Genomic DNA, 14,209 nt, shown 5'->3' on the forward strand with positions numbered 1-14,209 from the left:
GGATTTGGGGGTCTGGGTTTGAATGAGGGGGTGAGACAGGGTGAGTCGTGTCTGCCTTCCACTCCTCGCGTGCGCCCCCAGGCTCTGCAGACCGGCTTGGTGGTGGTCGTGGAGGTGGTGGAGAGGAAGAACTGGGACCCTCGGCCAGGCCCCGGGGATGACGAGGGGGGCGGGCGCACAGCCCGCGGAGTTGGGGGTCGCCGGGGGGACGGGTCTGGGCCGGTTCGGCCGGGGTGGGGGGCGCGAGAGAGGCAGGAGCCCCCCGCCCAGCACCGCGCGGCCGGGGCACGGCGGGAGGGGGCGCCCGCGGCCCTCCCGGCGCTCGGGCGGGACAAAGGCCGGAGGCCCGGCCCCTCCCCGGCGGCTGCGGCGGCGGCGGCGGCCCGCGCTCCGAGAGTCCGCGCGGCCGGGCCGGCGCCCGGGGCCACCCCGGCGCCCCGCCCGCCGCCGCCTGACTTCTCGGCGCCCGAGGTCGCGCGCGCCCAGGCCGGGGCGGCCGGGGATCTCCAAGCGCCGGCGCGCCCTCCTCCCGCCCGCCCCGCGCCCGCCCGCTCGCGGCGGCGGAGGAGGCGGAGACGGCTGGCAGGCGGCGGCCAGGCGAGCGCGGCGGCCGGACCGGGGCCATGGCGCCCGCGCAGCGCCCGCTGCTGCCGCTGCTGCTGCTGCTGCTGCCGCTGCCGCCGCCGCCGCCCTTCGCGCGCGCCGAGGACGCCGTCCGCGCCAACTCGGACCGCTACGCCGTCTACTGGAACCGCAGCAACCCCAGGTGAGCGCGCCGCGGGCGGGGACCGGGCGCCAGGGGACCCCGGACGCCCCCCGCCCGGGCCGGGCCTCCCCCGCGCCCGAGCTCGGCGCGCCCCCCGCGCGCGCTGCTTCTGGAGTGGGGGCACCCGGCTCCCGTGGGAGCCCTCGGGGAGTTCCAGGCCCCGGAATTCGGGGGACCCCGCGGCTCGTGCATTCTCCCCCAGGGCGCCCCACTGCCGTGCAGACTTGGGGGACTTGCGCCCGGCGTGCCCCAGAGCGCGCCAGCCCCCGGAGTTTGGGGAAGCCTTCTGGCACCCTCAGAAGTCGTGCAGACCTGAGTTTCCTACCCGGACTTGGGGGACCCCCATTTTCTGGTCCCTCCAGGGACCCCGCCAGCTTTGGAGTTGGTGGAGATCCCTGGGAACGTTGGCGCTGAGCTGCGCCCGGAGGTGGGGGCCCCCCCGGGGACAAGGGTTCCAGGGACGCGTACTGCTGGTGGGTCCCCAGATGAACTTGGGGAAGTTGGAATGTCCCTACCAGCCGAGCTGCCTCTGCCTTTCACTCTCGAGGGGCCGTGGTCCCGGCTTCGTGGGGATGGGGAGACTGAAGCACCGAAGGGGCTGGGGACCAGTCCTGGGAGTCTCCACCCAGCAGTGTCCTCTCCTGTTCTCCTGGCACTGATGGGGAAACTGAGGCGCAGAGGGGACGAGTGGCTGGTTCAAGGTCACGGCGAGGGGAGCAGAGCCGGGGCAGGGACCCAGGCGGCCTCATGTCTAGCCTGCCATGCCCGGCCCAGGTGCCCCGCCCACCCACACAACGTCTTCAGTGCCAGGTGCTGAGTACAGTTTGGGGGGCAGCAGAAGCCCCCGTTAGTTGGATCGAGAAAAGTTTGCTGGTGGCTGACCACATCCTGGACATCGGCAGAAGCTTCTGGGCCATCCTGGGGTCTCGGAGGCCGGAGCTTTCTGAGGGTCCCATGGGAGATGGGGCTCCAGGTTCAGCCGCATTCAGGGTCACGCGGTGTTCCCGTGGGGGCTGCGCTGCAGACCTCCCTGCCCTGCTCCTCTGCCACCGGTCACTTTCTCTCCGCTCTCAAGCGCCGGCTGAGCTGCCCTCCGGAGCCCGCCGTCGTCCCGCTGTCCCCTGCCATCCCCGGTCCTGGGCGGAAAGTTGCATAAAGGGCCGTCTTTGAGGCGGGCTCGGGGACAAGGGCGACCAATGTCCGCCGTGGGGGCAGGGAGCATGCCCAGACACCCCCCTTGGCCGCCCGGCTGTGGGGTTGGCCCCGGGGCCGAGGGCAGAGACCCTGGGCCGCGGAGGGACGGCCGGGCCACCTCGGAGCCGGTCCCCCGCACAGCCCGCCCTGCTGGTCACATGTGGCTTTGATTAAGGCTCTTCCCTGCGGCCAAGCAGGGAGCCCAGCGGGCAGCGCTTCCCCGGCCCAAGTTTTTGGTTTCAGCTCCGGAGTCTCCGTCCCCAGTGTGGCCTGTCCTTTGTTCTAGCAAACGCCACACACGAGGAGCCTGCAACGGGGATGGAAGGGGGTCGTTCAGGCCGCCTGCTGCCCCCCTGCCATGGAGCCACGGGCCGCGGGCAGGACCCCGGGCAGGAGAAGGAGGCGGCCCCGGTGCCTGGCTCTGGCCGGCCACTCAGCTATCTCCTGTTGCTGACTCGACAGCTCTGCTCTGACCAGCTGCTCGAGGGGACGGCCTTGCTTGTCTGGCGCAGACCCTGGCAGCCAGGGCCTTCCTCACCCTCCTCTCCTTCTCCCACCTGGGGCCTGATGTCCCTGACATCTTGTGATGGGGCCCAGGGCCCAGGTGATCACCTCGCCCAGGAAGCCCGGATCGGTCCAGAATTGGGGCTCCATTTGTCACCGAGGTTGGGGGCTCTGCCACAGGGGGCCTCGGCGACCCGGGGACCCCTCCAGAGGTTTCACGCCTGGGGTGGCTGGACCGCAACCTGCGGCCGGGCGAGGAGGGAAGGGTGGCGTGGGCCTCGGCATCTGGGGCACCCAGGAGTGGAGATATCCCGAGGGCGCCCTGTCCCAGAGACACTGGCTGGGGGAGAGGCGCAGGGTGGGTGAGGAGGCCTGACGCGGAGGCGGCTCCACGGGCAGAGACAGAGACAGGCCTGGGTGGGGAGAGACGAGGATGGGGTGGAAACAGAGAAATTGGTGGCGGCGGCAGGTGGAGGAGAATGCAGGGACAGAGGGCCGTGCCTGGGAAACCGTGTACACAAAAGGCACCGGGGGGAAGGGGCAGCGCCAGAGTGGGCAGCTCGGTGGGGGGCGGACGGGCAGTGAAGGACCTGGAGGGATGGACGTGCTCGGATGGGGACATGCAGGCACGGGCGGTGCCGCGCTGAGGCCGGCCACTCTCGTCGGCTGGCCTGGTACCTGCGGCGAGGTAACAAGTATGTGACTGTCTCCCAGATCGCATCCTCCTGCTGTGCCAAGCATTTTTACACACACGCGGCTGGCGGGCGTCGCTGGGGGAGCCCCATACCCACCTCATCCACCGCCAAGGGGTGGGGATCCATCACCTAGTCCAGCCAGCGGCCCTGGAACCCCCACCGGCCAGCTGTCCAACCATCTGTCTGAGCCGCCCCTGCCTGGGCTGGGCACCCCTGGGCCGGCCGCCGGGCATCTCTGGGCCTGTCCTGAGCCAGGCTGGGCTGGGCCGGGGGTCCCGGTCCAGCTGCCCTCACCGGGTCCGGCCTCGGGGCTGAGCGTGGGGCCGTGTGTGCATATGCATATGTGGGGGTGCGGGGGCGACTGGGAGCCTCCCTGGGCTGCAGGGCGTGTGTGCACATGTCGCCGCGTGTGCTCGTCCGTGACACGCGGGGGTCCTGGGGACCCCAGGAGGTGCGCGTCTGTGTGTGGTGTGCACGCGTGTGTGTGTGGCAGGGTGATGCGTGTGCCTGCTGCTGCATGGTGGCCTGGCGTGTTGGCACATGTGTGTGTGCATGCCTGTGCCTGGAGTGCATGCGTATGGAGGGTGCACGCGCACGTTTGCAGGAGCGAGTCTGCGTGTGGAATGGATGTGGTGGTATGTCTGCGTGTGGAAGGTGCTGGCATATCTGCGTGTGCATATCTGTGCACGGGGAGCACGTGTGTGTCTTTAGCGTGTCTGTGCACACGCGTCTGGTGTGCAGCTTGCCTCTGCCTGTCCGGGGCCTCCGTGGGAGAGCGGACGGTCCACATCGACGATGGCACAGCCTGCCCTCCCTGGCCGGCTCCTCCTTCACGCTCTCCTCTAGCTGGGTGGGTCCCTGCAGGGGAGACGTGTCCAGGTCCTGTGGGTCCCGGGCTGCCCTTGGTGCAGAGGGACCGTCGAGGCCGGGAGTGGGCACCACGCGGGGCACCCTCTGTCCCTGAGAGTCACCCACCCTACTGGAAACCCGCAACCCAATGGACCCAGCCGTGCTGACCTGGGTGGGGGCTCTGCGCCTCTCAGGCTACGGCGCCTGCTCCCGGACCCCCGCAGGCCCATCCCCCCCCGGGTGCCCGCTGCACAGCGGTCCCCTCTCTGATGACGGGGACATAAACATGGTACCTCGGGAAGCCTTTTCCCCGTGGTGGAGGTGATGGGGCGTCATGGGTCCCCACTGCCCTGCCCGCCTCGCCCGCCTCCGGGGGACCGGCTTTGAAGGGGCGATGGCACGTTTTGCTGCATGAGGGTTTTTTTTGTTTTGTTTGAGAGAAGCTCGTCCACCCGGCTTTGGGGGCTTGGAGAGCGACGCACGGCAGGTTTGGGGGACTCGGGACCGGAGAGTGGGGTCTGGGGGGCTGTGCGGGGTCCAGCCTCAGATTTGGGGGTCCCCGAAACCTGAGGGTGACCCCAGGTGGGCGGCTCGGCTGCTCGGAGCCCCCGTGTCTTCTCCGTAGAGTGGGGCCGGCGGGCTGTGCCACGCGGCAGGGCCCGGGGTGGATGGGCAGGCGCACGCCTGCTCCGGGGGGCTCAGAGGGAGGCTGGCAACGGAGGGGGAAACTGAGGCAGCTCCTGCGGGCGAGAGGAGGGTCTTCTGGGCTTGGGCCTCCCAATCTGTGGTGACAGCGACGTTCCAGCCCGACCAACATACCAGGGGCCACCAGCAGTGCCGGGGCCTGGGGGTCTGGCTCTGAGACGCCCCCCCAGGGGGCTGGGTCTCCCTCCGTGGGGTCTGAGCTGGGTGTACAGGCTGCCTGGGCTCTGGTGGGCGGGCGAGTCCCTCCTGTCCTCGGCCTTGGTCCTCCCGCCGTGGACTGCCCTGGGCGGCCTCCATGGCGGATGCACCAGGGGACCCTCAGCCTCCACCTGCCTGGGGGGCGGCCGGGAGGGGCTGGCCACCTGTGACCTCCGGGCCCCCAGCAGACGTGTCCGCCACGGGGTCGCAGGTGGAGGTGACGGTAGTTCTCGGGACGGCAGATGCGTTAACGGGGGGCTGGGAGGCCGTGTTTTCTCAGGGCGATGACTTCCTTCCATCGACGGTTCCTGGGCCCCTGAGCCAGGCCCGGGGAGGGGGCCTCCCCCCACGGCCGTGTTTTCTCCGTGACCCCCCTTGCCCTTCCCTCCTGCTCAGGGTTGGGGACACGGCCGACTGCGCCCCTCGGTGTTGCTGGGGGACTTTACTCCTCGGGAGTTGGGTCTGGAGGGGGAGCCTGGCCGTGTCCCCACCAGGTGGCCACGCCGGGAGAAGGGGCCAGAGCCACCCCCAGGCCGCCCCATCCCAGACATGCAGATGAAAGCCCGGTGTGCGTGCGCACAGAAACCAGCGGGGTCTTCTTTTCACCTCGACCAGACTTTGAACCCTGCGGCGGGGGGCTCGCGGGGGTGCTCAGCGCTGTGCCTCGGTCTCCCCGTCAGGCCTGGAGGCCTTGGTTTCCAGGGCGCCGTTCACCAAGCGGTCCACGTTGCCCCTCAGTCACCCCACCCCAGCCAACATGTGGGTCCCGCATTATGCCCCCGTTTCATGGACCCCGATAAGGTGACTCATCCACGGCCATACGGACAGGGGGCCCCATCGGGGCGGCCCCCTTCTCCAGGAGGCAGCGTGTCTGGGGCCGGCCGAGGAGTGTCAGGGACACTGCGAACGTTGTGGGGGCGGGGGAGACAGGCGGCCCTGTGGACTGTGTTCCCGGCTGCGTCTTGCTGGAGACCGAGGCCCCGGAGTGGTGGGGGGCCGACCCTGCGGCCCACCCTCCCTTTTGTGCCCACCCTGTTCATTCTTTCTCTGTTGCTTCAGCGCTGGGCCCTGCCTCAGTTTATCTCCTCCACCCACAAGGCCATACTTGATCTTTCTCGGGTTGACCCTGCACCACCCTGGGGGTCCAGCTTTCCCTGGGGTCCCGCCTGGCCCCCCACAGGAGGATGACGGCTGGGCGTCAGATGGGGAAGTGTCTTCTTGGCCCCTCAGAAAGCTGAGGGTGGGCGCCGAGGCCTGGCGGTCCACTGCCCCCTCGGGGGGCCAGCCTGGGTTCCTGCTCTGCTGGGCTCTTTGCAGGCGTCTCGGGCCCTCGCCTGGGAGCTGTGAAGGGGCTCAGAGCCGGAACACGAGAGGCCCGGACCCCCCTGGGGGCAGGATGGGCGCACAGGGCCCACCCGTGCCTCAGTTTCCAGTCTGGGAAGGCGGCACAGCCCCCTACCCCCGTCCTGGGTGAGACTCCTAATTAGTTGCTTTGCTATTAGCGTCTAATGACTTAACAGTTGCCCAGTTGGAGCTAATTAGCTGCGGGCCGGGGGGTTGCCGGGAGAGGGTGGCTGGGGAGGGCAGGTCGGGGAGCCCTGATGGGCGGGCAAGGGTCCGTCGGGGCTGGGAGGGCTGCCTGGAGGAGTGGACACTGGCACGAGGCCAGAAGGGCAGGGTGGGGGGGGCGAAGGTGTGGCCGGCGGGGGCGGGGAGCCCTCTGTCTGGGAACCATCCCGAGTCAGTCATTAACCCCTTAGTGAGAATTTCGATTTCTGTCTGCCGCTCCCGCGGAGCATCTGCATATCGGGCTTCGGCACTGATGGAGGACACGAGGGCTTTGTCTCCTGCCGGGCTCGGTGTTGGGCTGGGACCCCTTCAGCGCACAGGCACCACCCCGAGTGGGGGCGAGGCGCCTGCCCCTGGCTCCCCCGCCAACTTGGAACCGGGAATGCCAACGCAGCAAGGCTGTGGCTATTTTAGAGCCGGGAAGGGAGAGAAATGGCCCACTTAGGCGGCCAGAGCTTGGGTGGCGGGGCTTCTCCTGGGACCTCCCTGCCTGGGGTCCTTGCCCCCCAATGTGGCGGCTGCTCTCTGCTCCCCACAACTCTAGTGCCTCCAAGACCTCAAATCATCGGCTTTTGTTTGACCAACAAACATGTATTGAGTGCCACTGTGTACGGGGCCTGTGCTGGCATGGGGGCAGGAGTGGAGAAGGAGACCGACTCCCACAGTCCCGGAGGGCAGACAGCGGACTTTGTAAAGGTATAAATGTGATGATGTTGGAAGGAGATATGTGATGAGGTGGGGGAGGCAGGGAAAAGCATGCCAGGCAGGGAACAATGTGTGCAAAGGCCCTGGGGTGGGAAAAGGAACAACCAGGAGACTGGTGTGGCTGGAAGGGGTGAGCTGGGGAGACAGAGAGTGATGAGGGTTGGGGCCGCAAGGCCACACTGGGCCTCGTGGGCTGGGGAGGACTGTGAGTTTTATTCTGAGCGATGGGGAGCTAACGGGGAGCTTTGAGCCAGCAGGTGACAGGATCTGACTTATATGCAGAAGAGCGAGCTCTGGATTTTGGGAGGCCAAGAGTATGGCCAGCCTGGTGGGGCCGGACGTCTAGCCTCTGAGCCAGCAGAACAGCCTCGGTCTTTGCTGTTTTTCAGAAGATGAACTGGGACGGGGGATAATGGTGGTGTCGGATGCAGGCGGGGGAAGGCACGGTAACGGGGGAGACACAGGCAGAGGCTGCAGGCCACCCTCCGTCCATTCCCATCTCGAGAAAGGCCTTAGAGAGCCCAGTTCTGCGCTTTCAGGCCGAGTGCGTATCCCCAGGCATCATGCCAGGGACGAGAGGGGAAACTGAGGCTTGGGGGGGGACCGGGGCTGGGACGGCGGTGCCTCCAGCTCAGCCCCTCCCCCACCCGTAGCTCCCCCATTGTGGCCTCCCCCGCAGAGCCCGGCCTGGGTGCGGCGGGTCCCGGGGGCGCTTAGCCGCGCCATCATCGATCGGCTGATCAATGGGGCTTTCAGTGGGGCCGGGAAGGAGCAAAGATGACTTTTCAAAAAGCCTAGAGCGGCTCCTGCATCGATCGCGCCCAGGGGGCCGGAGAACGCAGCTGGTCAATGAGACACCTGTGCCAGCCGGCTGTGGGGCAGCCCGAGGGATGTGCAGGGTCCAAGACTGGTCGGGGTTCCAGCCTGACCCCGGGCCACCCCGCATCTGTGCAGCGCCTGCTGTATGCACGCCCGGAGTTCTCCCGTCAGCCTTGAGGACCGTCCTCACTGCACAGAGTGGAAAACTGAGGCTTTGAGTTTGACTGAACCGAGAGACCCAGCTGGGCTGGAAAGCGCCTCTGAGCCCAGAGCGACGCGGTTCCTCGCCTCCTGTGCCCCCGCTGCCCCCGTCTCACTCTCAGACATGTTTATTCTGCAGACACCTTCCTGCCTCCGTGGGAGCGGGGTGAGCTTCCCATCCTGGGGCGACCCCGACAGAGCCGGGAAAGGGCTGGGGGTGAATCTGCTCCCCCGGCTCCCGGACGAGAAATTCTACCAGCCTCGACCTCAGCCATAGACTCGAAATCATCAGGGGATTTCTGGTGACTAGTGGGGAAACTAAGGCACGAGTGAGCAAGGTGTCCTGTCTGCCTCACTCCCGCCTCTGGGACCCAGGAGCCCTTGGCCGCCCCCCCCCCCCCGGCGCGGCATCTCGGGCGGCGGGGGGTCCAGCCGATGGGGTCTGATCATCCAGCCGCCCCCTCAAGTGCTGGCTGTGCCAATTAGTGTGCCCGGCATGGGGGCTGCGCTGCGCTCCCTCCCACGGGCTGGGCGGCTGGCACGGGGGGCGCAGAGGCAGTGGCGGGGCTGAGATCTGAGCAGCCTGCGCCCTCCCTGCTGCCGACCCCGGCTGGGCCTCAGTTTCCCTGCCTGTGCAGGGAGGGAGGAGGCGGGGGCATCCTGGGGGAGGCTGCCCCCCAACCCTCCGCTGCTCGGGCCTTTTATGTGCTAATAAACTCCTCTCGGGAGGCCCCCCTTGTCCTCCCTTGGTCCAGGCCGCGTTTACATGACAGCGCCCCGGGGGACCACGTCCGGGAGATCTGAGGGCTCCTGGTGCCGTAGCCCGAGGCAGTGATGGGAGGGGAGCCGCCGGTCCCTTGCTCAGCTGACCTCCATCCTCGCCAGACGAGGCTGGGTCGGGGCGCAGGCTGCGTGAGAGTCGGGGGGACTCCGGGGCCAAGGCTGGGAGGCAGGGCTGGGGGTCGGAGGTGTCAGGGTGGGGGGACCTGGGGGGAAACCAGGAGCACGGGGAGCAGATGTGGGATTCTGGAGGCCCCCCAGGGAGGGCATGGGACTTGCTGGGGTCACACAGAATGGAAGGGTGTGGCTGGGGGTCGAACCCAGGGCACCTCTGAGCTGAGCTGAGGGAGGGAGGGCCTGAGGGGGTTTTCATGCCAAGCCCCATCCCGTGTGGGGAAACTGAGGCTAGGGGTGGGGGCAGAGCATGCCCCAGAGGGGCCTGGAACCCCGGGCCTGTGTCCCCACACCGCCCTGGGCCTTCTGGGCAGGCAGATCTGCAGAAGGAAAGCTAAGGTGGCTGCATCAGGTGGGCAGCATGGGGGGCTGCCTGGAGGAGGGGACGTAGAAGTCAAGCAGTAATTTCCCGGGAGATGGACTTCCTGGTGGGGGAACACCTTGTGCAGGGCCTGTTGCCACAGAGGGACCCCGATGTCGGGCCTGCTGGGGTGGGGGGGTCACGAGAGGCCTGTTCCTTTGCATGCGGTTACCCAGCATGCCCGGCAGCGGCCCCTCCTCCCCCAGCACCCACCACCTTGTGGGCCGGGGGCTCAGGGCTCACCGGAACCCGAGGCATCTGCTGTGGCCTGGGGGGTGTGCCCGGCAGGCGCCGTGGGCTCGAACCCTGGAACCACCCTGTGAGCAGGGTGTCCGCCCAGCGGTCCTGTTCACCTGGTCCCCTCCCCACCCCCTCCTCGCATCTCCTGGCCTGCCCCCTTCCCCTCCTGTGCTGAGCCCCCCCCCCCCCCCGCTGACCCCAGCCCTGCCCCGCCCCCCCCACGCTGACCCCATCCCTGCCCCCCCCACGCTGACCCATCCCTGCCCCGGCCCCCCCGCTGACCCCGGCCCTGCCCCCAGGTTCCGCGCGGGCGCGGCGGACGACGGCGGGGGCTACACGGTGGAGGTGAGCATCAACGACTACCTGGACATCTACTGCCCGCACTACGGGGCGCCGCTGCCGCCGGCCGAGCACATGGAGCACTACGTGCTCTACATGGTGAACGGCGAGGGCCACGCCTCCTGCGACCACCGGCAACGCGGCTTCAAGCGCTGGGAGTGCAACCGGCCCGCGGCGCCCGGGGGGCCCCTCAAGTTCTCCGAGAAGTTCCAGCTCTTCACGCCCTTCTCGCTCGGCTTCGAGTTCCGCCCCGGCCACGAGTATTACTACATCTGTGAGTGGGGCCACGGGGCCACCGCCTCCGTGAGCGGGGGGAGACACGGGGGCCACCGCCTCCGTGAGGGGGCAGCGTGGGGTGGGCCAGACCCAGGAGGGGCGTGGGCCTGGTGCCGGCCTCTCGTCCAGCGCTGGCCTCTATCCCCGGGGGTCAAGCTCTCGGATGGTCTATTTGTCCTCTCAGCGAGCCCCGCGGGCCCCGCTGTCAGAGTCCCCATTTTGCCGACGGGGAAACTGAGGCTCAGAGCCAGCTGAGACCCCCACACACACACCCAGCTGCCTGTCTGTGACCTCCGTCCCTGGATCAGGCCACTGGGCCTCTGGGCTGGGGGAGCCGGTGCCCCACTGGTCAGCTTGTCCCACGCTGAGACCAGGGCGCCCACTCCCAGTGCACTGGGGAGGGAAACTGAGGCATACGGAGTCTGGCCGGGAGGGGAGCATGGTCAGAGCCCTGGGAGGGGGTGCGGGCAGACCCCGTGTTCTGCCCAGCTCTGCTGGCCTGGGCAGGGGTCTCCCGGGCCCTCCCCATCACCCGCCCACCCTGAAATTCCCCGAGGGCCGTGGAGGCTGCTTCTCAAGGTTGCTTGGTAGCCTGGGGACACGCGGGCACCACGCCCCCACAGTGGACCGGGCGGGGGTGGCTGCCCCCCAGCTGTGCAGCCGGGGCGTCCCGGGGGCCCCTATTTCCTCCCCATGAAGTGCAGACGGGGCAGGGTGGGGAAGGCAGGTGCAGCCGCGTCATGCCAGGTTGGCGTCCGGCTCCGCCGCGTCCCCGGCGGCCCCTTCCCCTCCGGAAGCTGGGCCGGGATCCGGGGTCGGGCATCGCCCCACCAGGATGGGGCATCAGGGAGCCCGTCTGGGATCCTGCCTCCGCAAGATTGTGGGGTCCCCTTTCTCAGCGTCTTAGGGGCAGGTAGGGAGCGGGGTCTACCCACCGGGGCTGCAGGGAGGTCCCCTCTGCTGTGTCAGATTAAACTCGAAGCCCCCCTTCCTCCTTTCTCTGCCCCATTTGGATTTTTTCCATTTAATTCAGGGAAGAAGCGGGCAGTGGGGGGCGGGGAAGGTGTTTAAATTAAGTCCCCGGAATGTAAGAAAAATTACATTTTTCTTTCCGAGATGGGAGTTTCATAAAGATAATTATTGGAATTATTCGTCCTATCTCTGTGATGAATGTTATTTTTATTACATGCTTTTTATCTTCATCTCCCAGCGTGAGGGGCTTCAGGGGGCGAGCAGAGGTGGTGGCCGCCGAGGGGACAGGCCGAGGGGACAGGTGGGGACGGGCCAGCTGGGTCCGCGTGGGTGCCCACGCCTGTTCAGGGGTGCGAACCTGCCGGCCCCGCCAGGCCTCAGGCCTCCCTCCCCATCCCGTCCTGTCCTCGAGCCCCCGGCCTCCTGACTCATCACTGACACGGTGGTGCCCCCCACCCTGGGCTCTGGCCGTGTGGCCCAGAATTGGGGAGCAGTAACGGTGGCACGAGGACCGAACGTCTGCTGCCTGTGTGTGAGCCCCGGCAGGGCGGGCCTCTCTGTGGGTGAGGCAGGAAGACTGCAACCTCCCCCCCCCAGGGAACTGGTTCCCGTCACCTCCCAGCTGGACATCATTTGTGAAGCACCTCCTATGCGCAAGATGAGGCCCAGACAGGCGGTGACTTGCTGACAGGCGCCCAGAGAGCGGGGATTTGATTCCCGCTTAATCACTGGGTTACACTGATTATTTTGCTCATCAATTGAAAACAAACGTATTTTTGTTCGTCACCTCTGAACCTGGCCCTGTGCTGCCCTGGGGTGAAGTGGAGCCGGACACAGACACCCCAGTCTCTGGGGTTAGGGTTCGGCAGAGGGAGGGGCAGGAGAGATGTGCAGGGGGACTGCTGGGGAACAGGGGGCATGGTGTCTGGGGCTTTGATGTATGATTAGGAGTTTTATCGGTGGCTCCCTACCTGGGGTCAGGGTTGAGTCACCACTGTGGGGAAGAGGGTACAGCCCCAGGAGGTCTCGGGCACCAAGAGCCCCCACCCCACTAACCCCCAGCCCCTCCCTTGCAGCTGCCACGCCACCCAATGCTGTGGATCGGCCCTGCCTGCGGCTGAAGGTTTACGTACGGCCGACCAGTAAGTGCTCAGGGGGTGGGGCAGGGTCCAGGCCCCCACCCTTGTGTCTTCAGCCCTCAGGACCCATTGAGTGGTCGGTAGAGTCAGAGGGTGGTCCCCGCACAGCCTCAGGAGTCCCCCAGCCTCCGCCATGGCTGGGGAAGGCCCTGCCCCCCAGCCTCGGTTTCGCCATCTGCAAAGGGGGCTGACATTTCAGTCCTTCAAGGGTGAAGGTTGAAGTCCCCGGTCAGGGCCCCCACTGAGGCCACCGCCCCCTCACCCGGAGAGCGGGCACAGAGATGGACCGAGCACCGTGTTCTGAGCCCTCGAAACATCGCAGCCACACTCGAGAGGAGAGGGGGCCCCACAGCCTCGCGCCTTCACCCAGGCGCAAGGCGTGCATGCGTTGGGCACCTGCTGTTTACCACGCTCTGCGCTGAAGGCACAGCCCCACCAGGGTGGACGCAGTCTCCGGGCCTGGGAGGGGCAGCCGATCCTGAGGGCAGGCCGTGCCGGGCTCGAGGAAGCGGCCGCCTCGGGAGGGGGGTCCGGGCCGCCCACTGACCACGCGTCTCCGTGTCCCCCCAGACGAGACCCTGTACGAGGCCCCGGAGCCCATCTTCACCAGCAACAACTCGTGCAGCGGCCTGGGCAGCTGCCAGCTCTTCCTCAGCACCGTGCCCGTGCTCTGGACCCTCCTGGGCTCCTAGTCCGGCCCGCGGCCGCCTCCGAGACCAAATGCCCTCGCCTCTCTCCCGCGACTGGTGCTGCCCGCCGCGCCCGGGCCCGGCCACCCACCCAGGACCGGCCCCCGATGCCCGAGGGGCCGGGAGTCGCCGAAGCCCCTGGCCGAGCCCCGCGTCCGGGGGCCTGGAGAACTTCTCCGAGATGGTTTTTTTGTTTTTGGTGCATTTTTCATGGTTGGATCAGAAAGACTTGAGTTTTTATTTAATTTATTCCTTGCTGTCTCCGGTGACTTTGGGAAGGAAACAGAATGGCAGGGTAGGAGTCCCTGGCCCCGCGGGGGACAGGGATCGGGGACCCCTCGTCTGGTACTCCATGTGTTGGGTTCTGGCTGGAGCCCCCTGCAGCCCCCCCAGGTGTCCCGGCCTGAGGCTGGAGGGGCAAGTCCCCCCTGAATCTGGTCCGGGGACCTCAGACCCCCCACCCTCCTCATTCCTGGTGACTGTCTCCTGGAGTGGAATCCCACGACGTGCCACCCGAGGCCACCGAAGAATCTCGGCGCCTACGTCTCAGACACCGCGTAGGCCCCACCCGGTCCCCCCAGCCTTGCCCGCTCGCCTCTGAGGCCGAGAAGACGTCACATTTCTGTAAATAGAGCCAGCAAGTATATACTGTGATTTATTTTTACTGTATTCCTGAGGACGGACTGGAAATTTTCCTTTTCTTTTCCCCTCTCTCCCCTTCGTAGGGGGGCTTTTATTTTGGCGGGGGGGGTGGGGTGGACTTTTTAGAGTAGAAGCCGCACTTCGCAATAAGCTCGTTCGTCTGTCGGAGCCCCTCCCTCTACTCTGTGACCTGATGATGTTTATAAAAAAAGAGAAAACGGGACGAAACAGGATGGGGGCGGGACCGCCACCCAAAACAGACCCCCCCCCGACACTTTAATGAAGCAAACAGCGCATTTGTACAAATTTCATATTTCTACCCGCCTTTCCTGCTCTGTGTTTTATATATATTATATATAAAAATATATGGCGCGAGGCCTCCGGGAGACGGC

At 67.0% G+C, this 14,209-nt stretch overlaps 1 protein-coding gene across 1 annotated transcript; it reads left to right on the top strand.

Moving 5' to 3' along the window:
- The first annotated feature begins 474 nt into the window (after positions 1-474).
- Positions 475-13,916, top strand: EFNA2 (ephrin A2). The gene is made up of 4 exons (XM_058537865.1): positions 475-766; positions 10,060-10,373; positions 12,424-12,489; positions 13,057-13,916. The coding sequence occupies exons 1-4, from the start codon at positions 624-626 to the stop codon at positions 13,176-13,178; spliced, it is 645 nt and encodes a 214-aa protein (XP_058393848.1). The 5' UTR covers positions 475-623; the 3' UTR covers positions 13,179-13,916.
- Positions 13,917-14,209: the final 293 nt, after the last annotated feature.

This window comes from Diceros bicornis, unplaced genomic scaffold (assembly GCF_020826845.1).
Source record: "Diceros bicornis minor isolate mBicDic1 unplaced genomic scaffold, mDicBic1.mat.cur scaffold_67_ctg1, whole genome shotgun sequence".
In the NCBI taxonomy this organism is placed as follows: Eukaryota; Metazoa; Chordata; class Mammalia; order Perissodactyla; family Rhinocerotidae; genus Diceros; species Diceros bicornis.